Genomic DNA, 25845 nt, shown 5'->3' with positions numbered 1-25845 from the left:
TCAATAGAATTTGTCGCGGCGTAAATGTTTTCAGTATCCAGCGTTTGATTGTACAAAAAATGGGCAAATAGAAACCGTGGAAAAAGAAGGAGCTTCTGCTTTGGGCAATGGTTCAAGTAGATTTAGATTTAGAGCTTTTTCATGAAGTCCCCACCGAGTTTGTCTCTTCTTAGAGAGAGAAGTTCACCTTTCTTTTTAGAGTTTTGTCTAGAGCTTTTTGCCTCTTTTAAGGCCTTATCCTTCGCCTCCGGCAATCTATTTGTGTCTGTTTTGTGGCTCTTCCCCCAAATATACTGACGTCTGCTTGTTGCACCACTTTCTTCGACTGCTGCTCGGTCATATTTGAGATCTAGATCTTGGGTCTTACAAGCTAGATTTGTCTCTCTCTATATGTCCTCACCGCCAACATGCCTTGTCCTCGGCCGCTCTGCTCTCCAATGCCTCCCTTTGTAAGTTTGACCTATACCATGTTCCTCACGTGAAATTTAATACAATTGCCTGCTGATGTTGCTTACAATTTGGGCAGATAATTGTGAGAGTCCATATAGGGCACACCTGTTTAAGCAGGTGTTCAAACAGCCCAAGACCTGTTCGAACAAGTAGGCTCCATCCGGAGGTGTGAGAGACCAGCAAAAAATGCTTTACGCATATGGAAAACGTAAACCATTTTAAGCCTCAATATTTTACGCCACACCAAACTTTAAAAAAGAACGAGAAAAATGTTTTCCAAAAAAATATTTTTTGGCATATTTTATGCCAAAACATAAGAGCCTAAGATTTATTCTTGAGGGACGATGGAAGGGTATTAGAGGTAGATGGGAGGTTTTTTTCTAGATTTGTAAAATTTCAGATTGGTGATGGCATTGGGAGTCCACAGCCCAATGCTTCTTTATTCCCTGAACTTTATCAGAGTCAATGAAGAGTATGAGACATGGCGACGGTGTGCTGTTTCATTTCGTAATTATAAATGCTTTACCGTATCCTGCTTTTGTTTTTTATTTGTTTCTGAACAATTTTTTCATTGCTGCATTTCTATGGGTCAATTATCTTTTGAACAACTCACCCATCTCTTAACCAAGCCTCTTATCTCACCAGCAACTTATTTCTGGAAAAATTAGATTCAGTCTTTAGGTTTTAATATAATTTCATTAAAGTAGTTGGTTTTCGACTTCGACAACTAAATTCTTAAGATTTCTTCTAATTTTAAATAGGTTCCACCATCAACCTCTTGTCTAATTAATTAACGATATGTCCCTTTAAACCTATCTATTAATGCTACTTAGCTCTCATTAGACAAGACATATGGTGAAGGACAGCCCCCCGCCCCCGCCCCCCTTCTTTATTTTTTTTTTTATATTTATTTATGGTAAATTAGTAATTTAAAATAATTATGTCGCGTGACACGTACAGTTGGCACATGACATGTCAAAAGAGAGACATAACATTAATTGATTGGTCTGACATGACATGCCGTTAATTAATTGCACAGTAGATTGATAGACTGACTTGTTCTAAACCCTAAATATTAAATTAAAATCACGTAAAAATCTAGAGTCTAAATTTAATATTTTTTCCCTTACCTTTCTCCTTTCTCATACCCATGGTCGGTGTCTCCAATGGAGCCTGTGTCCTTGAGGGGGCATATCAAGTATAACTGCTCAAATCAAGCTCATTCAACTGTCAAACCGCTCGCCAAGCCAAATCCTTCGAATCAAGCTCATCAAAATTCTAAACAATTTATTCAAGCTGAATCATAGGATAGGATAATTTCTATCTTGATTATTATTAATTTGTATTTAAATCTTTCCACATAGATTACCTCGTGTGCTTATACTTCTAATTAATAATGAAAAAGACCCCGAATTTCTTCATTACAATTTTGTAAGCTATTATAGGCCTCGATTTATTGTGACAAGATATAATAACTGGCTACTTGCATCAGTTGTGCAGCCATAAATTTCTCTGTAGCCCCTACTGCATCATCTATAAAATTGCTTCTTTCTTTTTTTTTTTTTCCCTAAAAGGGTAAACCTGATAGACTAATTGTGACTATCTTGAGCGTGACCAACACATACCTGCCGAGAGCTGCACAGGAGGGGCCAAGTTGGTGAAAACCGCAGGCGCTCCCTCAACTACAAACTCGACCATGAATTGAAGTGATTGAGAGTTAATAACAGTAATTGAACACTTCACCAATACTGCATCATCTATAATTGAACTCATCCATGAAGCATAACTCTACTTTTACTCAGTACAGGCATGGTGAGGATATTGTTTACAACCGTGTGATTGGAAAACACATTAAAAGGAGATAACAAGTTTATGATTTCAGGAGATACAAAACGTGACACCCTGTAAGAGTTAAAAACAATTACTTGCTAATTAAGTAACCTGATTAATTTGTACATTCAGGCAGTGAAAAAAAAAAAAAAAAAAAAAAAAAAAAAAAAAAAAAACACCCAAATATTAGAATTACTTTTCCAATATTTTCCACGCCCTGAGGATTAACATAAGAAAATGATAAACCTATTCAACATCTGAAGGTTCATCATTCTCATTGTCAGAAGGTCCCTTCTTGGTCCTCTCTTGCCACCTTGCCCACATCCACCTCAATACAAGGAACCCTCCAAGAGCATAAACCTGAAAGTAAACAGAATAACAGAGGAATATTAAAAACAGAGGACGAGGAGGAGGCCGGCGAGCAGAATTACAACTGCAATTGAATGGAAAATTAGGTTTACAACCATTATTGTGTTTATTGTCTGAGTTCATGCTAAAAGACTGATCCGAAGTGCAATAAGTGAAATATCCCAAAACTATGTCGTTTATGTGCAGTGCCAAAAATCAGCTAAAATATGAAATATGCCCAAACTAGGTCATTTATCTGCAGTCCCAAAAATCAGCTAGATCTAGCTAGGGTAAAACTATCAGCTGACACCTTTGAAGCATTGAAACCAACATAAGAAACCACCAAAGAAAAGCTGACAGGTAGCTGTGATTAAGGAGAAAATAAAAGAAGATTAATATCACCCAAATTCATTGTCACCATTACTAAAGATTTCACTGATTATAGACAGGACTAAGTAAAACTGTTGGATGTTCTGAGTTCCCCCACCCAACCCAACCCAGCTCTTTTTTTTTAAAAAAAAAAAAAAAATCTTGTTGTAGTTAAATTTTACAAACTTGTTTATATTTACATGGGCTTCATCTCAAAATTAGAATGCAGCACGAAAAGGGTCTGCATTAATTTCCCCTTAATGTTAGTGACGATCAAACAAGTAGACTGTCATATTTTATTTTAATTATTTACTTCAATGTTTTAGGATCATCCTTTGGTATTGCAAGGATTGGAACGTGGCTTAAACAAATGCAAGACGTAAGAAACTACTTAAGGAAGTGGTGACTTTAAACTAAACAGAGTTAAGATGTTAAGGCCCTTATTAATAAATAAATAAATTTAAAATAAATAAAAAAATAAAAAATTCGGGAAAAGAAAAGAATTTGGCAGAGGGCCTTAAGAGCAAAAAAGAAAGAAAGAAAGAAAGAAATTAAACAGCATGGAGTATCATCGTACTTCAAGCTAAGGCCAAGAACACCAGGGGGTTAAAAAAACTAGAATAGCACCTCAAGAGAAATATGCAAAAAGGGTACGAGGGAGAATAATAATAAAGTGCCATCCCAGACAAGGAGGGGCAAGATCACAGTGATATAGTGATCTGAATGGGTTTGTAGGGTTTTTTTGGGTGCTTTTTAGGGTTCTTGGGTGGGTTTGCGGGGTTCTTTTTGCGGGTGTGCTTTGGGTTCTTTCTTGTACAGTTCTTTCTTCTCTTTTTTCTTTTTCAATAAAACTCCTTATTACTTATCAAAAAATAATAATAATAATAATAAAGTGCCATCAGAAACATTGAAGGTTTATAAGGTTAGAATGGCATTACTAACAAAGTCACTAAGGGCATAGCAACAAGCACAATTAATTTTTCCAAACTGTTGTAAACCCATCAGAAAAGCAAGAGAAATATCATAATGAAAGGACCTTCTCTAAGATGGCCAGATTACGATCACATACATCACCTTTAACCTTCATGTTAAGGAAAATTTAGACAATACAATTATGGAACTATTGCTAAAAGATTTTTTGTGTGGGGCGGGGTGTGTGTGTGTGTGTGTGTTGGGGGGGGTCCATATGCATGCGTGTGTGCTTTCATGTGTGTGTGTGTGAGAGAGAGAGAGAGAGAGAGAGGGCAAAATACTGAGAGGGCAAAATACTTATCGCAACTCTAGACATCTCCTACTGTGGCTACTACATTCATGTGTGTGTGTGAGATGTAAGAGAGAGAAGGGCAAAATACTTATCGCAACTCTAGATGTCTCCTACTGTGGCTACTACACGTTAAAAGTATCAGCTATAAAGCTGTTATATTACACCTAGAATGACTCCATATATTTCCTTCATATTCCTGAAATGTCATACGTACAGTTCAGAAATGAAATATGCATCTTTACTCAGAACAAGGAAAGGTGGGCATATTTATAATCTGTTTGAGCCATCTCTCCTCTGGACATCACCAAAGCATTAAAAGTGACCATCAAACAAGAAATTTGACCATTGTAGCAAAGACATACTGGAACACCTCAAAACCAGCTAATCATAACTTCGCTCCAAGAACTCTTAGCAAACTCACAACTCCGGCAACATGTCATGCTGCAATAACTGCATTGTTTTTTAAATCCAACTCCAATTGAATGTATTCCATTTGGAAAGAAAAAAAAAAAAAAAAAGCCATCAGATCATGAATCCAGTCAAAGACAACTCCTCTTCAGCGAAGGGATAACAAACCCATCATGTACACCAGTATACCTCCGGAACCGGGCATAGATTAACAATCTAGCAATCTAGTCAATCTAGTCAATCATACCCTAGCATAATCTACCTACAACGATACACCTTCCAACCTTCACCTGAAAGATGAAAACACATGCAATCCTCAGTGATCTCAGTGATCAAAATGATCCACAAGCTGATGTTCAAAATCATCATATCCTCTTTTACAACAGAATAATCAACTAACAGTGCTCACTATTCCTCTCCCTCCATTATGAAAACCCTGCACTAGTTTATGTTTTCCATACCCTTCACAAAACAATCATTTACTTTTTTTGATAAGTAACAAATATGATCAGTAGGAAGGCGTCCTAAAATCAATTACTAACAGTACTTACTCCCACTCTCCCTCAATCATCAAAAGTCTCTAGTACCTTTGATTGATTTGGCTATGCTTTTAACTTTAGCAACTTTTCATCCCCACATAATCAAATCAGTGAGCAAAACTTCTTTTTCCAAATCTTTCCCTATCCCTCTGTCCCCCACTTCTACATTTGTTTTACCGAAGAATCCATGGACATCTTCACCATTACGCTCCTCCTCTTGCGAATAAGGGTGAACATCAAACAAAGGTAAACTTCCAAGTAGGTTTCACCAGAAAATCAGTATTGGCCGTTATAATCGCCTATCCCAATCAAAGTTCGGTCCTCAAATCCAAATATCCAAAAGTCCTACGGAAACAAGCTTATTGACTACACACATATATGATTTATGGGAATAAATTCCTGTACAAAAATTTTCACAACCAAACAAAAACAAGAAAACATGAAAACAAAATCAAGAAAAGTCCCCTTTCAACTGGCAAAGAGTATTCTCAACAATTAACATACAACATTTTTTAACCCCAATTCTATCACACCCGTACTCGACCAATCAAAATACCACCACCCAATGACCAAACAACACATATTCCAATCCAAGCCATTACAATCAAACTCTCCTAGCCACCAAACACAATTCACAGAACACGAACAAAAAAATGGAATTCCAGATATATACCTGCCAGAGAATAACAGGATTAGAAGTCTTGGCAGAAGACTCTTCGGCCTCAACAACCAAAGGGGGTGGAGCCAACGCTTTCCTCTCCGCAAACTTCACCACGTCGGGCTTCTCAACCATACCTTCTTCGCCTTCATTCCCACCAACCACTATTTCTCTCTTCACTTCCTCTTTGACACCAACCTCTGCCTTCGGTCCTGGCTTCAGAAATGGGAATTCAAGCTTGAATTTGGGGAACAGAGAGAACAGGTTTCTGGGTGTTTTGGGGTCTTCTTTACTGCTCTCGATTTCAGTGTTATCAGCCATTTTCTTGCGACGGAAAATGGGTTTTCCTCAGAATGTGGACTTGTTTTGAAAGCGGCGGAGGAAACAGAGCAAAACAATGAGGGGAGCTTTGGGTTTTCCTGAAGGTACGAAGTCGCCTCTGGAAGGTCTTAGACTCATAGCACTCACTATGAAAAGCCCGCTCATCACTTATCTGCTGTGTTTGGCAAAGGGCCGGCTTGGACCCAACTCAAAAATTAAAAAAACATTTCTTAAAATCAACTCTAACATTCTTACTTTTTACATCATATCAATTATTTTTTATTACTATTCAAATAAAAAAATCACTACAAAATAAATTTTTTCACTTTTTTATACAAAACATTCTTACTTTTTTCTTTCATATCAATCAAATTTGCTACAGTACCGTTTCACTCCATTTTTCCATTCTATTGCCAAACACAGCCTCGGCACCAAGACTATATAATAATAATAATAACAACGGATAAATGCAAAATTAGTCCATGTGAATGGCCTAAATTACAAATAACTCACCGTGATATAAAAAAATAATTTATAATTCACTATAGTTGATATAAATTATAAATAACTCTATGCGGTATAAAAAATAATTTATAGGTTCTCATGGTAGGCCAAAATAACAACTTACTCCCAAAATAATAATTTAACAAAATCTGTTACTTTATCATGTCATACCCAATAAAAACGCGACACATGTTATTATTAATTTCTGACTTTAAAAAATGATAACTAGGATTTTTCACATCCAGCTAAGATAACACATCAGGTATCACTACAAGTCATACTACTTCAGTAAATTAACATAATCTCTTATATCCTCAAAATTGTACTATGTGCGTAACCCTCTCTCATTTTCATCTTCCTCACCACAATTTGGAAGCATTTTGCAAGAATTTAACAGTCACATCTTCTAACCATTGAAAAATAAATAAATAAATAACATTCAAGTTAATAAATTATGACAAAGTTTTCCTTCAAATAAAGTTGGAGAAAATTAGGTTACTCTTTTTATTAAACTGGCATTTGTCTTTAGAGTATGAAATTTAATTTTAAGGAGTAAACTGTTTATTTTGGCCTACCTCGATGACCTATAAATTATTTTTTATACCACAAAGAGTGATTTGTAATTTAGGCTAACTACATGGACTTATAAATTATTTGTTATATCACATAAAGTGATTTGTAATTTAGGCAAACTACAAGGACCAATTTTGCATTTATCCTAAATAATAATAATAATAATAATGTTATTTAATAAATTGTACAATATAAATTACTTGACAATGAAAATTAGTCATTCATTTTTATTCTGTACTAGTATTGATCAAATGACTAATTTTTATGTCACATCATCAAGTTGTAACAAACATGAATAATATTTTTGTAACACCCTAGTCTTTTATTGGGAAAAAATGAGTAACTCACATAGAGCGGGTGGTTTATAAGAGATAGTCATGAGTACTAAGTTCCACATTGCCTAGTTACTAGATGAAATTGGGCTTTATAATGAATATTATGGAAGCTCCAAATTAACTAATCATTTTTAAGTGATAGCACAGATGTGAGTAATGATTTTTCCTAGTTAGTTACAAATGGTATCAAAGCCACCTAGTAACGCCGATGAATGCCTACACTTCCCCAAAAATTTTCTAGTGACATATTTTTCCAAAATAATATATTATATAAGATTGTGACACATTATTTTTGGAGCAAATCTTGGAGAAAGTTTTTGGGATGTGTAGCATTTCTTAGTAACGCTAGGTCATGTGGTACTATAGCACTGCATAACATGGTCTTGACAAGAAAGTCAATAATTTAAGAGGGTGAATTTATAACAATACAATCTCATATTGGGAAGAGATGAGTAACCAACATAGAGTGGGTACTTTATAAGATAGTCATGAAAGGAGTTACAAATTGACTAGTTATTTTTGGGTGATAGCGTAGATGTGGCTAGTGCTTTTCCTTATATCGTTACAATTTTATTTAGAATAATGTTATATACAACATTTTTATCTTACAGATTTATCTTATAACTATCTTACGATGTTGAAGTGGCAATTCTAACCGGCCATTGATTTTTATTTTTATTTTTAAAAGGATTGATGGAAGAGTTGGTTGGAACTGACACATTAACATTGTAGGATAAAAATATAGTTTTAACATACAAATAACTTATATATGGACATAATACAAAAAAAAAAAAAAAAAAAAACAAAACAAAACAAAACAAAAGAAAAAAAAAAAAAAGAAGAAGCTTATATAGAGCTATGCGCAAACTAGGTGATTTGTGCCATCCAATAAGAGAATGATACATCCGTTTAGAACTTCAAAAGTGAAAAAAGATGAAAACACATGATTATTTGTTCTCTTGAATTGGGGAGTGGGGATGAAGAGAACAACAGAATTGGGAGAGGAGCAAATAATATTGCATTTTCTAGGGGTGAAAAGGCTAACCGTACTAACTGCTAACTGCTCCTATGTGTGTATATATATATATATGAAATGATGTAATTTTTGTGTTTAAAATTTTAAATATATATACAAATGTATAAAAATATAGAAACAATGTCGTATGTAATATGATATTATCGTATTACCATAAAAACAACATCGTTTTGGATTTTTTTTTTTTTTTTTTTTTTTAAAACGGTTATTAGAGTTACTAGCCGGTTAACCGCCTAGGTAGTTAGTGGAGGCGGTTACGGTTACCGATTTTAGCCAATAACTTCTAACCGCAATCGCCTTTTCACCCCTAGTATTTTCGTCTTTTTTAGTTTTGATCTTGTAAGCGGACGTGTTATTCTCTTATTAGATATCACAATTTGTGCAAAGTACCTATAAAAGTTATTATTTTATAATATTACTATTTTATTTAATGTTATTGGAGAAGTTCACATGATAAAACAAGTCCCACTTTATTTGCGTAATAATTTTATCAAAATTATTAGAACAGTTGACCGCATCCCAATGTGACAATTGGAATTACTTGAAAGGAGTAAAGAGCTTAGCAAAAAAGCTTGTCGTAGCCAAGCGATGAGAGAGATCCAATGTTAGGTAATAATTTTAAGAAAGCAAAGATAACGTTATAGAGAATGAGACGAAAGTTTCCTCTTTACCTGATGTATGCCACATTTTATAGCAGATTTGCCGTAACTGTCGGTTATGTGTCACGCTCTCACTAGAGACTCTCTTGCTGCTATATTCCTTAGATCCCACAGGCTATATGTGACAATTATTAACATGCCAAATGAGAGGATTCAATGTGGTACTATACAACTATTCTCGAGACAATTTGTTAATGGACCAAGTTATAGGGTCCACATGCCCAACAAAAATTATTTCAGATTTAATTTGATAATAATTATTTGATATGTGTAGGACGTAGAAATACACTTATCCAAAAACTAAAAAATAAATTAAAAAAAAAAAAAAAAAAACTCATACTACCACAGGCTTATATCTCGTCATAAAAAAGAATAATATTTTATGTATTTGTTTATTTTATTCTGTAAATTTGAGAGGAGGAAATGGACATTCTTATAGGCTAATAAAAAAACCTCATATATCTCATCATTATCCACTAAAAATATATATTTTTATAATAAAATAAAATATTATTTTATTTTTCTAGACATTTATTTGATTTGACGCATGCGATACGATGTGTCAATCTCTGATGGACTTAGAATTGCGCCAACAGGAAGATTTTATCCGTAGCTATCCAGTCCTAGTGGCATCAAGTTGTCCCAACTTAGTTAATTTTCTTGGGGTTAAAATTTTCACTAAATGAGTCTTAAAAAAATGGTTTTTAATTTATTTAAAATAGTACTAAATGTCTATAAATATTTAAAATACACATTAAATTTAGTTTAAGTTAATAAACTGTTATTAATGATGTTAAAAATTTAATGTATATTTTAAATATTTATAAATACTTGACACTATTTTAAATGGGTTGAAAATATTTTCTTCAATTGCTTTGGAGAAAATTTCTGTCAATTCTCTCCCCTCTCTACTTTATGGCTGGTGGAAAAAAAAAAAAAAAAAAAACTCACTTATAAACTTTCATTGCTTTTGTAATTTCATTTTTAAAGGGATCCAAAATATTAAAGAAAATATGTGAAAAATGACAATTGACACTTATTAGACTAGGTTGAAGAATTTTTTTTTTTCAAACCAGTTTTGAGAATTTTTTTTTTTTTTATCATTTTTAAAGTTTAAAAATTCTTAATTTAATGTATTAAACTTTAAAAAATTTACAATTTCTCTGTTAAGAGTGAAAAAATCTCAAAATATTCTAGTATTTTTTTTTAAAAAAAAATTAATTGTAATGTAAGGGTAATTTTGTAATTTCATAAAGTTTACAAGGATATAATAGTCATTTCACCATTTGACCATCTAATTTAACCCCAAACGGTCACCTTAAAGGATGAAATTACGGGAAATTGTAAAAGCGATGCAAGTTCAGAGGTATTAAGTGAATTTTTTTAGAAAAATAAAAAAATAAAAAATTGCCCAACTTGGTTCTAGTAGAGAAATTTTGGTTCTCTGGCAAAACTATAATTTTAGATTTGGTGAAATAAAACTTTTTTTTAAAAAAAAGAAAAAAAACAAAGAAGCACTTTGATGTAACAAATTGTTTTCTGAAGAATTTGTATATATATATATATATATATATAAAAGAAAAATTATATGAGACCAATTGAAACTTGAGGGAACTAGTGGTTACCCACTGGTTCTCCCATACTTGCGCTTTATATTCATTATTAGGTAGTTCATGAGTATTCTCCTTTATATATATATATATATATATATATATATTCATTATTAGCAAGGTCATAAGTATCAATTCAGACAGTTATTTTCTCTGAAAATGATGTGAGAATTTTTGATACTCCAAGTCATTTTAAATTTAAGTTGAAAATTTCTAATATTAAAAGGGAAGTACCATTGAATTATAATCGAATTCTACAACTATCAATCATATGCATTCTCATAAATACCATGAGACTTTTGTATAATTTATTTAATACCTTATTACTATAACATACCCAGGATCTTATAAGGCTTTGTTTGATTTAATTTATTTTTTTCTTTCTTACTTACTATTGTTTTCTCTTCTCAAAACAAAAATATTAACGAACAACTAAAAACACAAAAGAACTTAAAACTATTTTTTTAATGTCACATTATAACTTTTTTTTTTTTTTTTTCAACAACAAAAAAAAATACCATCCGAAAAACATTAACAAATAGAACTAGCCTTTTAAAATAAAATTTCCAAAAAAAAATTTCTAATCATATAAATTTGACATTCACAATGAATGAATTTGTGGGATAAGTGATCCCAACAAGTTTTACTACTCAGATTGTTAGAATCTAAATGAGATTCACATGTCCGAATAGCTTAGCATCTTAAAATTTATTTAAATAAGTAAATTTCATATAAATTTGTTAACAATTACTACCTAAATGATAGGGGTGAAAAGGCCGGCATCCACTTGGTGGTTAGGGGTTAGCCGGCAGTTTGCCCGTTATAATTGTTTTTTTCAAAGTTGGGGCGGTTAGCGGTTAGCAGGCGATTATTTATCGCCAATTATAATTGTTTTTTTCAAAGTTGGGGCGGTTAGCGGTTAGCAGGCGATTATTCATCGCCCGCCTTTTCATCTCATTAATTTGAATCGGAAATTGGTTGAGATCCAATCGGAATTTGCCCTATTTCCATTATGCCTTGTGTCATTAATTAAACCCGTTTGGCGGTTAGCAGTTAGTAAACATATAACCGCCGGCTATAACTGTTTTTTTTTTAAGTTGGGGTGGTTAGTGGTTAGCAAACCGTTATTAACAGATTCGACTTATATGCTGTTATTAAAATAACAATATATATGCGGTTAATCAACGGTGAAGATTGAATTTCTTAAAATCTCTTTTCATTTTTTCTCTTATTAAAAGTTTGTAAAAGCAAGTCAACTTTAAGATTTAATTTTAATCGTTGATTAAACTACAACATACATGCTGCTATTTTAATAATAGCATGTAAGCTGAATTCGTTATTAACAGCCCACCTTTAGGAAATTGGTTGAGATCCAATCGGAATTTGCCCTATTTCCATCATGCCATGTGTCATTAATCAAAAAACCCATTTGCTTTCCGGGTGAGATCTCTGCACAGGAGATTGAAACCACAGACTGACAAACCCGTGTGCTTGAAATCCACCTACTTAAAAAAAAAAAGAAAAAAAATCAACATAAAAAGACTAAAAAGTACGAGAATCACGGAATCAAGTCACATGGATACTTAATTCGATCTTATTTTAATTAAATATATTTAACATGATGGGGTTGCTTCTCCTATTTCAATAGAAATTGAATTCACACCGTCAAAATAAAATATTTAAATATATAAATTAAATTATTAATTCGTAACTTTAATTATAAGAGAAGTTTATTTTAAAAAAATAAGCGTGATTAAGGATATTTCTGCGTGTTACAGCAATTATTCCCTGCGCATAGTCTTCGGGTCCAAGACTCTGGATCATATTCGCTTGCTATAAAGCTCAGCACCTTGGACGAGAAAGCGGTGCATTATATACAGAAAAGAAGCTGAACCCATCAAAGAATTTGACCCATACTGTGTGTTTTTTTTTTTTTTTTCTCTTTGGTTTCATCCTCTGATCACCAGAAAATGAATGCGAATCATTTGCTCCTTGAGGAGCCCATACGGATGGCCTCGATCCTCGAGCCCTCAAAGCCTGTGAGTACTTGCTAGTAGTAGTAATAATTCCAGTTTGTGTTTTTTGTTTTGTTTTGTTTGTGTACTGTGATTATGGTTAAATTAATGTTCACAGAAATGAAAGAAACAGAGAAAAAATTTCTACCATTTTCAGGATTTTATGTCGTTGTTTACTTATTAGAATGTTAGGAAAATAGTGATTTGTTTCAGTATTGGCCATTTCTTGTATGTTATAGTGAGATACTGATACCCAGTTGTCCTTAAAGTTCCAACTATTCGGAAACGGTGACTTCGTTTTTGCAGCATATGATAAGCTTGATCTTTCTTTCTTGTTTTTCTTTTTTAAATCCCATGTGAAAACCAAACATAAATGTTTTTGGTTTTGGAGCTTTTGATGTTTGCAGATTTTTTGTTTTTGTTTCTGGTGGGGTTTGGTTGTGATCGAAATAAGAGTTTGAATGTTCTATTATTCATTGTTTCTGATATCCTGTCTGCAGACTGTCTTTCCAGCGATGACGAGGATTGTCGGAACACTCGGTCCGAAATCCCGATCAGTTGAGATAATTTCCGATTGCCTGAAAGCGGGAATGTCCGGTATTGCCCCATCTGTTGCCTTGTCTGAAAATTGAGTGTTATAGTTTCTTGTCCCTTTTATAGTTTCAGATAAACATTGTTTTCAGGGTTAAATTTAACTTTTTTTTTTTTTTTTTTTTTTTTTTTTTTTTCTCAATTATTTTTTCACGTAATGTTAGTGGCAAGGTTCGATTTTTCATGGGGTGATACTGAATTTCACCAAGAGACATTGGAAAACTTAAAGGCAGCAGTTAAGAGTACCGGGAAGCTCTGTGCGGTAAGGCCGAATTTTTTGTATTTACAATACTTTCATATTATGTATTGACATTAGTATTTTCACTGATGCTAATTTAACTGTTTGAGGTCAAATCTAGCCGGTAATTAGATTTCTCTGAAATGATTTGCTACTGTAATATTCTTCTTGAATTCTATGCTTTGCCAAATGGGATAATGTGAACTTAATTTTGTATTCTTCTATTTCAGGTAATGCTTGATACTGTGGGTCCAGAGTTGCAAGTTGTCAATAAAACTGAGCACCCCATTTCCCTTCAAGCAGATACATTGGTTGTCCTGACACCTGATCAAGAAAAAGAAGCTACTTCAAATCTATTACCCATAAACTTTAGTGGGTTATCAAAGGTTAGCATTTTTATTTTTTTGGTTTTCTTTTTTCATGATCTATATTAGTTTTTGGCTTTATAAAAACTTACCACTTTGACAATGGTTGGGCTATTTCTGTAAGATATATATTTTGGTTCACGCATTACTAGCTGTTTTCCCTTCTGAATACCATCTTTCTATTCATAAAATTCTGCTGCATCTATATGTTTCTTTTAGAAAGATTATGAAGTAACTATCGTAATTCTTCCCAACTCTATATAAAAAAACTGACCAGCATATCCTCACTTGGCTGGATTTTTGGTTTCCTTAACAGTCCATGGAGTTAACTACTGGCGTTTGAGTTTAAGTTGGATATCAGTGGCATACGTTCTGTTAGGTACTTGTTCGGATGCTTATTTATTTTGGTAAGTAAATGAAAATGTATGAACCAAAGAATGTTCAGAAGTTTTTAATCGAACAAAATGAAGAAAACTATATTATGTATTTGTCCAATAGAAATTTGGCATATGATGGGACTCTTCTTCACAATTCAGTTGTGGTTTACTTAATGTTATTTATGTTTGTCAAACTTGATTAGGACTGTACATGATTTCTGGCCATCAGTTACTGTAGGTTTTCATTATCATGTATCGAGGTTTTGAAAGGAATCACGGATTGTCTTGGACTATCAAATTGGCTTAAATTACTTACACTACGCCTCACTTAGTGAAGACTTGTCTTCTACTGCATTATTAGCAGAAATTGGAATTAATAATAGTCAATCTCAAGCATTTAATTGCGAAATCTTTAAATTGAAAAAAAGTTTTGTTTTGGAACGCTGCTCATGTCATTCTTTAGGGTTTTTGAGCTATATCAGATGTTTTTGCTTGTCTACACAGTTAGAATACTTTTTTCCCTCTGCTATATCCTATGTTGCTGTGAGAGTTGGCAGGAACTCCCCTTCAGGGGACTGTATTTTCTTTCAAAGAGTTTTCTTTTCCACTAACTGTTATTTCCTGTTCTATCTTGTTTACTCGTACATTTATGATGAAGATATGTAGAATGATATACTAGTTATTTATTTATTTATTCTACCACATGGTTTTTTGCAGCTAGATGTTTGTTAGTATTACTGATTTGGTATTTGCAGGCAGTGAAGAAGGGGGACACTATATTTATTGGTCAATACCTATTTACAGGAAGTGAAACTACTTCTGTGTGGCTGGAGGTAAGGCAACAGTGAAAAAATGAGTTCAGTTATCAGGTTCATGCTTATTGAATATGATATTTAACTTATAAAATTAGGCATATCAAATTATCCACTGGCATAGTCAGACATTATCTGTCTTGATCACGTGTTTAAAAATGAGACAGAAGTAACTAGATTGGTACACTTATCAAAAAAAAAAGTAACTAGATTGGTACGTGATTGCCATTCTCAAGTTTTCTCGTCTTTTATACTAGCCACTCGAGTAAACTTTACTCTGAAAAATAAAATGGGTGCCAAAATTTCAAGAAAATTCACAAATTTGGTGTTATATGGTTACCAGTAATATTTGAAGTTTTGCTTTCACAATGCAGGTCACTGAGGTCAACGGTGATGATGTGGTCTGTTTGATAAAGAATTCTGCTACTTTGTCTGGGACATTGTATACTTTGCATGTCTCCCAAATCCGTATCGATCTACCTACACTCACTGATAAAGATAAGGAGGTAAGTTGTTCTCTTTGGTCCAGACACTCTTAACACAGAAAATCAGCTATGACTGTTATGTGTTTACCTAATTCATATCAACCATTAATGTTGGAAAGGTAGGGTTGTATTTTGTCAGATATATTTCCAAGGGGAACATAGAGTTAAAATCCAATGTTCAGACATTCTTAAACAATGATTCAACACTGTTTGGGTTTGAGCCCAGTGCTTGTTGAGCCTCTCTGCCTACTAATTTAAGCCTTTAGATTGGATGTTTTAACAGATATATGAACTCTTGGGTTACATTGCTTGATTGTCATTCCTTCTGGCAGCCATAAAAACCTTTCAAATTTTATTATGTCAGGCATATGTTCCTCCTAATTCCTTTGATAGTGACACTGGGCCCTACTTTATTGGCATTGTTTTGAAAGATTATGATTAACTGAAAACTTCTAATCATTCAGTGATAGATCAGGATGAACCTGCACTTTTATAGAATGATGCCTGTAAAATTGGTTTCAGGACCATCTATATGAATAAAATTTGTGAAATTTCTGCTCTAGGAGATGTTATACGTTCTGACTCAACTCAACTCAGCTCAGGCTTAATCCCAATAAAATTTGGTCTATGGGTCCTTGTCAACTAATTGGAGTTGGTAACACTGAGTTCTTATCTTTATGTCATGAACATGATATTTTATACGTTCTTAGCTTTCATATTAAATTATTTCATGACAGTTTGTTGATTAATATCAGGTTATAAGCACATGGGGTGCTCAAAACAGTATAGACTTCCTCTCATTGTCATATACACGACATGCAGAAGACATTCGCCATGTAAGGACTGTTCTTCCTGGGAAATCTTGTTTCGCTTGTTTTTCTTAATTCAGTTATATTATTTTGTTTGCTTCCCCTGTGCCCATCTTAGTCATCCTTGTTCTTTTATATTAGCTTCCAACTTCATCCTTTTTATTTCTTATTAGTTCCTGACTTCATGATGGGTTAGCTTATAGATTTAAATTTATAATATCTTTTTTGGCCCTATAGTTTACTGCAATTTATTTAGTTTTTTTTTTTTTTTAATTCCTCCTCACATTCAACTGTGACTGTTCTTGCCATTGTGTAGGCCCGTGAGTTTCTTTCTAAATTAGGTGACCTCCGCCAAACTCAGATTTTTGCGAAGATCGAAAACGTAGAGGTGAGGTGCATAAACAATAATTCTATTCCTGCAACCATATGCTTATCACTTCGTTTACAATGTAGACACAAATGGTAGGCACAACGCCACATTGTTGTAGGACCCACCATCTGCGTCTAGGCAATGTTATGGTGGGAAAGAATGGTAGTAGGATAGGAGCTGTACATAAATGGTGTTGTGCTTGAATATGTTTTTGAGTATGCATTTCTTATTTCTCATGTATTCTTGCAGGGATTAATTCATTTTGATGAGATCTTAATGGAAGCAGACGGCGTCATTCTCTCTCGTGGAAATTTGGGGTTAGATCTCCCACCAGAGAAGGTAGTTTTGAAACCTGAGCATGGAATAAATATTATGTTGCTAGTCAAATGGTCTTTAGACCAAATGGCATCTTATCCCCCACTAAAAAATGGATGGACGGTGAGGTTACGGGTTTGATCCTGTATGGTGTGCGAGTTGTAATTACCTGTTAAAAAAAAGTGATGGCACGATCTTAGTTGAACAGGAAAAAAATGATGGCACTAGATATGACCTAACACTTATCGTCACAGGGAAAAGAGGGGCAATGATAATCCAACTACTACGCTTTACTTATTATTTATATAGGGGGGTTTCAGATAGATAAACTGGAGGCATTTTTGGAAGTCCAGATTTATACTGTAGACTAAGATAGGAGGAATCGGTTTTAGGATTTTGAAAATGTTGAGGTCTTAGAACTGCTACTCTTTCAATATCCTACTCCATCATTTTCAATTATCGCATGCACATAACACTGATCTGTGTATCTACTTGTTCATGAAGAATTCCACACTTGTATAAGCTAATTACCATGGGCGGACTGTTTGATTGTCACGTCAGCACTGCATGGCTGCATGCATCTATGTGCTAGTTAACATGCATATACTACATTCCATTTTGAGATGGACTTGGATATTGAAGGAACTGACATCAAAAGGTTGTTTTTTATCTGATGCCAATCCAATTAAGGAAGATACTTTTATTAATAAGAATAGGCATTATCGCGAGTCTCTTTTTACTGGTGGGTGTATGTTTGTGTACCATTGGTGGACCTGTTATGACTTGCTGGTAATGTTCATCTGTGGATTTTGCAGGTGTTTTTATTTCAAAAGGCTGCTGTTTACAAGTGCAACATGGCTGGAAAGCCTGCTGTGGTTACTCGTGTTGTGGACAGTATGACTGACAACTTGAGACCTACTCGGGCCGAAGCAACAGATGTTGCCAATGCAGTATTGGATGGTAACTTTCAGAATTCAGACAGAATTATGCTATTATTACTTTTGGTGGATAGCCATTGTATTCACTGTTGTTCTGGATGTCTATTCTGTCTGTTGATATGAAAGACTATATTGCTCTAGCATTGTCTTGTTGCACCTATTGCATTTTCTTGAGCACCACTGTCACTACAGGTATGGATGTTCACCAGTCTGGAATCTTATAGTTGTTGACCTCTTTTTTTGTTAGGGAGTGATGCGATTCTTCTAGGTGCAGAGACCCTTCGGGGATTGTACCCAGTTGAGAGCATTTCCATTGTTGGAAAGATATGTGCAGAGGTAAGTCTTGCCATTGTTTCTCAATAGTCCATTTCTTAACCCCCTGCCATTCTCTTTCTGTCCTCTGTCCAGTTTCCTCTTTTCTTTCCCTCTTTGTTGGGTAAGTCAATGCCTTGCGACCCTATTTTGATTGTGTAACTCCATTTACTGGAGTTGAAGTAGTACTCTTCAATATTTAATCTCTCTCTCTCTCTCTCTCTCTCTTCTTTGTTATTGTTGGAAGGAGAAAGGTATTAAGCTGAAGCATGTCTATAATTCTAAGATAAAGTTTTCCCAGCTTAACTCATGACATTGTACAGGCATCAGGGGTAGTTCAATTCAAAATCTACACTCTGTAGCCTAATCAGCTTCTTTGTAATCTTGTTTGCCGTCAATGGCTCCTTACAAGTCACGATTTGAGAAAGTCTTGTTATGATGTACACACCATGGTCTGGATCATCACAAGAAATTCTTGCTTCTGCAATTGACCCTGTTTTTTGGTCCACTTTGGATTGAGTATTTAATTAAAATGTTGTCTGCAGGCAGAGAAGGTTTTCAATCAAGATCTGTATTTCAAGAAGACTGTCAAATATGTTGGAGAACCAATGACCCACTTGGAATCTATCACTTCCTCTGCGGTACTTTCTTGTTATGTTTCTGGGTTAAATCTATCCTACTTGTTACCATGATGTAGATTACTGGCCAACAAGAGTTTTTTCTTTATTTTTGTTAATCAAAGATAAGTTGAGTCTCTTTGGAAAATATAGGCTATGTTTGGTTTCAAAAAGTCTTTTTCTCTTTTCAAAACCAAAAACACACTTTTCTCAAAATATTTAACGAATATTTCGCTTTCCAAAACACAAAGCACAAAACACTTAAAAAACCAGAACACAAAACACTTCAAAAAAAAAAAAAAAAAAACCAAAAAACACTTTTCAACAAACAAAAACACAACACACTTTTTGGAAAACTTTTTTTTAGAAGACTTTTCACACCATCTTATAAGAATATTTTGAGAAAATGGGTGCTTAATTTTTTTAAATGTGGACCCCACCAAAAACACTTCTTAAGTTTATATCACATCAAAAAATATTTCAAATTAAAACACAAAAAAAAACTTCTCTAAATCATTACCAAATATACTCATAATTACCCCCCCTTAAATTTTAGGTACGTGCAGCCATCAAGGTAAAGGCCTCTATAATCATTTGCTTCACATCATCTGGAAGAGCTGCAAGGTCCTTTTCTCTCTCACTCTCCCTGCCCCCTCAACCCCATCCTTTTCATGTTTTTATTGTCAAATATAAGTGTACTTTCAAATGCAAATACATATGGAGATAAAATTGAAAGAATTGAATGTGTCTGACGGTTGCACAACTCAAAATAGGGTCGGACTGTTGTACTCGTGTGCACTTGGATTGCGTGTAGCATTCCTCAGTCCAAAAACATAAACCATGTTTTGAGTTACCCTTAAGGTAGCATGAAATACATTTGTTAGTACAAAAATGAATACTAAGAGGAGACTACATAAATTGGAAAGCTTGTTGACAACATAGAAAATATTTGTGTGACACCTTAAAAAATTAGTCCTACATTAGGTAGGTGGATTTAAAAGTGTTGTATGGGTGCTAAGTTCCAAATTGATTTCTTACTAGGTGAAATTGAGCTTTATAAGTTATTTCAATGAGCTCGAATTGTAATTTTGACTAGTCATTTTGGGTAAATAGTGCAGATGTGGTTAACGCTTTCCCTAAGTCGTGAAAAATGGTATCAGAGTCAATCAAGTAACATCCTATAGCGCTAGGAGCCTAGGACTCTGCAGCATGACATGGGCCCTAACATGGATGACAGGGATTTGAGTGAGGGAGATTGTGACACTCTTGAAATTAAGTCTCATATTGGGTGGGATATTACATAGGTGTCAAGTCTCATTGGTTTCTTATAATGTGAGATTGAGCTTTCTAAGTAACTCCAATTGTATTGCGACTAATCCTTTTGGGTTAGTAACACAGATGTGACTAGTTTAGATGTGAAAGTTGGATGCCAAAGCACACCAAGAAGTTGGTGAGGAGGCTCATGCAATAGTTGACCATCAAGTGTAGACAGCATACGACCAGGGATTGGTATCGGGTAAGGCTTCTTACAGCCGAGCATATTATCCAACAAAGAATAGAGAACACAGACATAGTCTGAGTAAGAATAAGTGTAGAGCAATACTGATTAGCTTCAAAACCACCAAAGAAATGCAAATTACCCCCAGGTCCTTTATTGCAAATTGAGTAGAGAAATTATGAACAACAGATGAAGTGTAAGATGAACCTGTCAAGATAATATCATCAACTTATAGTAAGGGAAATACAATGTCTTCACTACGATGAGGGACAATCATGGAGGGATCAGCACGTTAAAACCTGAAGAAAGAAGTGACGAATCCATGGTCATGGAGCTTGGTAAAGTCCATAAATAGCTCTATGTAGCTTGCACACATCAGTGTGTTAAGAAGGATCAATAAAACCAAGGGGTTGTGACACATAAACCTTCTCTGAAGGATGCCCAAGAAAAAAGGTATTCTTCGCTTTGGGTAGTTGGATAGGCCAGTTGTAAGAGATAGCACTCTTACGAATTGCAGTAGCATTAACCACAAGCTGAATGTCTGATCAAAATCAAGTCGTGCCTGCTAAGGGAATGCCAAAGGCAAGCCTTAAAGTGCTCAATGATACATTATGAACTCTCTTTGACTTTAAACCACCATACTCAACAACATCCATAGGAAGGTGTTAAGGAACATACAGTTTTTTCTGAGTATGAGCATCATGCATGTCTTCCATAGCTTGACGCCAACAAGAATCATTGATTATCTGCTTAAAGGTTGCTTGTTCAGAAATTGCAGAATGTAACTAAGCTGTGTCAGCACAAGGGAGAACATGTTTGCTAGAGAATCGCTTTAGGTTGACAAGTCCCATATCTTGACTGTGCAATCATGGGGTGAAAATCATGAGTACACCGAACTTGACTATTAGTTGCAGCATGTCCTGCATTCAACCAATTTGACCGACCTCATGACTGTTATTATGGTCAGTAGAGAGCGAAAGCTTGCCTTAAAAGATAAGGACCCTGTGTCTGCTGAATAGGGGTGTTGGAGAAATGAAAATTTTGACCATTAGACATCCATTACTTTGACTCTGATTTTGCCTATCTCGTGAATTTTGCCAGCCACCACAGCTATCTCTCCATCTAGGCGTTGCCCACATTGACTACCTTGGCCCCGGTTGATTCTGACTAGGGCTTTCTCCATAATTTGTGAACCAGTTGGAGCAACGGCCAAGTCATTTTGAAGACCATTGAGAATGTGAGTGGTGAGTTCATGTTGATATCCAAGTGGGGGGGGGGGGGGGGGGGGGAGTTGATAGAGAGAAAGAGAGATTCAAAATATCCATTGGTAGTGGCTCTAATACCATGAAAGGAGATGTCTTTGATGTGGCACAACCCCTACTAGGGTTAGACTATTGTTTTTACATATGTTAAATACTGTACTAATGTTAGTACATAAGTACAAAGAATAATACATAGTAACAAAATACAAATCAACTCTCAAAGTTCAGGTCGATATACTCTATTAGATATGTATTAAAAAATTAACACGATCTGGAAAATTTAAGGTTTGATCGTTTTATGATGCTTTAACAGGGTCTATTGGTGTGAGTTTCCTTGAAGAGTATATGGGGCAAATGTGCCTTGGAAGGTTACTTTTTCTTTTGGGCAGTGGGCGTTAATAGGATTTGAATGGTAGGCAATCTTAGGAGGAATATATTGATCATAATATGGTTTTGTAAAATGGTGGGGAATTAGCTATTCATCTTTTCCTTCACTGTTTGGTAACAAGGGGGATATTGTCATTTGCTTTTCCCTTTTTGGCATCTTATGGGAAATGCTAAATAATGTGATTCGACGGCTTACATATTGAGGCAAACCTTGTACACACAGCCCACAAATTAGATGAGGTACCCTGTTAATGCATAGATAAACGTCGGATACCTGGAGCTGTCCGTCACCCTCAGGCATCAGGAAAGTTGCGAGTTTTTTTTTTTTCTTTTCTGTGGGGACTCGCGCCAGGAACTCCCAATTGGAAGGTGGGACCTTTGGCCGGTTCATCGACACCCCATGGTGCTTGATGGGGAAAATTTGGTCATCAATAAAAGTATAAAAGTTTGGAATGTTGTTTGTGTGTAATTGGAAAGTTTGGAAACACAGGAATAGCAGGATTTTTTATGGTGTAGAACATGCAAGACATGTTATCAAGTCTTTATTTTTGAGATTGTTGTATGGCTGGATGGCTGTTTAGGTAGTGTCCATCTTATTACTTCACTTAATTTACTAGATTTTATGAATTTTTATTGTAATTCTTTAAGAGTAGTTTTACTACACTCCTTGTATTTTGGAGTTTTCTCCTTTGTCTAGTAAAGTTGTTTTACTTGTATGAAAAAAGAAATAGAAAAAATTGCATTTGCATATGAGTTCTGTATCTTTGGATGTTAGGTTTTATATATACTTTCGCTCTTTCTTAGAGGTTAGGTTTTGATGATCAACATTGTTATATATAATTTTGCTGCAACTTCCATACTCTTACATGTCTAGTAATTGAACCTTTTATATTGTTTTCTTTTAATGCAGGTTAATTGCAAAGTACAGGCCGACAATGCCTGTCTTATCTGTTGTAATCCCCCAGCTTAAAACAAATCAACTCCGCTGGACTTTTACTGGTGCTTTTGAGGTATATTATTGACTTCGATTTATTTAGGGATTCTGTGCAGCAACTTTATTTTTCCATGTGTTTTGTGGATATTAGAATAAGCCATAGTAATGTTCTTTTCCTCCCCCTGTTATTGCTAAGTTATACAGCACGTGCTGGGTCTTGATTTCTCAAGGTCACCCTCCATTTTCTTCTTTCCAGGCATAGTAATGTTCCCCGACTTGTTGGGAAGTAATTCTTATTGAGAAATTTCATTGTTTTTTATTAGTATACTGCTTTGTTGTGAATGAGGTTGAACTTGATTTTATAGAATTGGAGAAACGAGCAGTTACTCGTAGTTGCTAGTTTTTCTCATGTCCAATGTTCATGCCAAAAGATATAATGGTTATTATATGAGGAGATCAGGCTCTACACTTTTGTTCAACAACTAAATTTCTTTTTTTCATAAATCTCCGCCCGCTGTTTCATTTCTCTCCATCCATTTTGGGGGCAGTGGGGACAAGAACAAATTTTTGCTTCAGTGGGCTCATACAATTAAGGTGAGTTTTGTGTCATATTGCTACTGCAATTAGTAACCCCACCAAGAACGGCCCCGTCATGTGTTCTGTGTTGTTTCACTGGAAGTGATAAGCAAATAAGTAACTGGGTTATTGCTTTTGGTCTTCAAGGGATTCTTGCAAGATTTCCTTCTACTCTGTTTAGCATGTGCAAGTTGTTATAGTATGGTGTTATTTTGGATACTCATTTTTTCTTTCTTTCTTGTCCAGTAGTGTTGAAGTTTGACAGGATTCATAAGTGATATCTGAAGAGCAATTTGTGGCATATTCTATTGTGCATGAACCGTTTGAATTTTTTGAATTGCATGCATGAATATTCAATTACCCATAACTGTCCTGGAACTTATGTTTTATCAAAGAAATATGTTCCTTTTTTTTTTTTTTTGGTGTCCTATATGTTCTGCTTTGTTATATATTTCTATTTGAATATGTTATTATTTCATTCTGTCTACAGTAGTTCTTGCCTTAAGCATTGCATCGTCTGACAGAAACTGACTCTAATCATTGATATCTGTTCTTTTTCATGATTTTGTGGCAGGCGAGGCAATCACTAATTGTTAGAGGCCTCTTTCCTATGCTTGCAGATCCTCGACATCCGGTAAGAACTACATTTGTTACTTGAGATACTTCTTAAGCCAAGATGGGATCTAGCTTTTCCTCTCTCTCTCTCTCTCTCAAAAGTACAAAATCAAAGAAGTTTTGCAAATGGAATTTCAATGATCTGATGAAGCCACTTTATGGAACTCATTTTACAACGAGACAGTGTTTTGCTGAACTAAAATTTGTTAACTCCTGTATTCTATCATTGCCCATATTCTTCACCTTTTTTCTTTTCTTTTGATTCATATTTAATATGCATTCAATCTTAAATGTTGGGACACAATACCACTCCCTGTGGCCGCTCCAAAAACACGCCGCTGGGCGCGATGTCGAGGTCCATAAAAGATTTGAGTTTGTCTCCCTTAGCACCAATTGGTTTTAGGTGGAATTAGGAGCGGAACTAGAATTTTATGAGAGGGGGGACAAAACTAAAAAAATAAAATTTTTTGGGGGTTCATTTCATAAGCATACCTAAAATCTAGAAGAAATTTTTAAATTTGTGACATTTTAAAATTTTGGGAGGGCCTGGGACCCCCCAAGGCTCGGGGTGGTTCCGCCCCTAGGTGGAATGGCAACTCACGATCCGACATTAATTAATTACTAATGTTATTACAACTTTAGGTGTACAAACATTTTTGGTTTTGAACTTGAGGCTAAGTTTCACACATACTAAAATTTGACTTGAATTTTTCTGTTGTAAAATGACTGATATTTTCCTTTCCTAGGGCTTTTGCCTCGCAACCCAATTAGATGAAATGAAACGTGCTCGTTTTGCAGGCCGAGACTAGAAATGCAACGAATGAGTCGATTCTAAAGGTTGCTTTGGATCATGGCAAGGCCTCTGGTCTTATAAAATCACATGATCGTGTAGTTGTCTGCCAGAAAGTTGGTGATGCTTCTGTGGTGAAGATCATTGAGCTTGAAGATTAGAATTAATATTCCACTCTGAAGATTATTTATAAATTTGTGCATCAAGACACCTATAGTTGGAATTATGTAACGTTTCTTGCATAAATCTCTAGACAGCTTGCTGAGCTTATCTTCTTTCTTTTCTTTCCTTCCCTTTTTCGGCATAAAAGAGAACAAAACTATTAAATGAAGAGATAACCCCTTATAGTTTACTATAAGGTTGCAATCGAGGCGAATAGAGTTGAATATTGACTGTTATTATTATTTTTTTAATTTAATTTTGTTTCGTGCATAAATTGAGGTTGGGCTTATTATGTGTTCAAGTTCGATTCATTTATGTTTGGAATAGGCTTGAGCTTGTTTATGAGTTACTAGCTCATAACCTGCGCATTGCGCGGGTGGCATTATTCATTATAATTTAATTTCAAAATTTAACATATTTTCATCGTATTTTTTATTATAGGTTAAAAAAGTTGTGTAAAAAAATCATAAGAA

At 34.7% G+C, this 25845-nt stretch overlaps 2 protein-coding genes across 2 annotated transcripts; one reads left to right on the top strand and one right to left on the bottom strand.

Moving 5' to 3' along the window:
- Positions 1-2226: 2226 nt before the first annotated feature.
- On the bottom strand, positions 2227-6337 carry LOC132163252 (uncharacterized). Its single transcript, XM_059573464.2, has 2 exons — positions 5882-6337; positions 2227-2640 (listed from the first exon to the last, which is right to left on the bottom strand). Exons 1-2 carry the CDS (start codon positions 6185-6187, stop codon positions 2527-2529), a joined length of 420 nt encoding a protein of 139 aa, XP_059429447.2. The 5' UTR covers positions 6188-6337; the 3' UTR covers positions 2227-2526.
- A 6345-nt stretch (positions 6338-12682) lies between these two features.
- On the top strand, positions 12683-25578 carry LOC132164024 (pyruvate kinase 1, cytosolic). The gene is made up of 16 exons (XM_059574434.2): positions 12683-12943; positions 13420-13516; positions 13675-13772; positions 13979-14134; positions 15246-15323; positions 15677-15808; positions 16543-16623; positions 16913-16984; positions 17216-17305; positions 18097-18241; positions 18467-18555; positions 19077-19172; positions 19705-19772; positions 23206-23305; positions 24380-24439; positions 25219-25578. Exons 1-16 carry the CDS (start codon positions 12875-12877, stop codon positions 25369-25371), a joined length of 1584 nt encoding a protein of 527 aa, XP_059430417.1. The 5' UTR covers positions 12683-12874; the 3' UTR covers positions 25372-25578.
- Positions 25579-25845: the final 267 nt, after the last annotated feature.

This window comes from Corylus avellana, chromosome 2 (assembly GCF_965113065.1).
Source record: "Corylus avellana chromosome 2, dhCorAvel1.hap1.2, whole genome shotgun sequence".
NCBI classification, from domain to species: Eukaryota; Viridiplantae; Streptophyta; class Magnoliopsida; order Fagales; family Betulaceae; genus Corylus; species Corylus avellana.
Note: the sequence above shows the minus strand (reverse complement) of the source record. Positions and strands in the feature narration are given on the sequence as shown.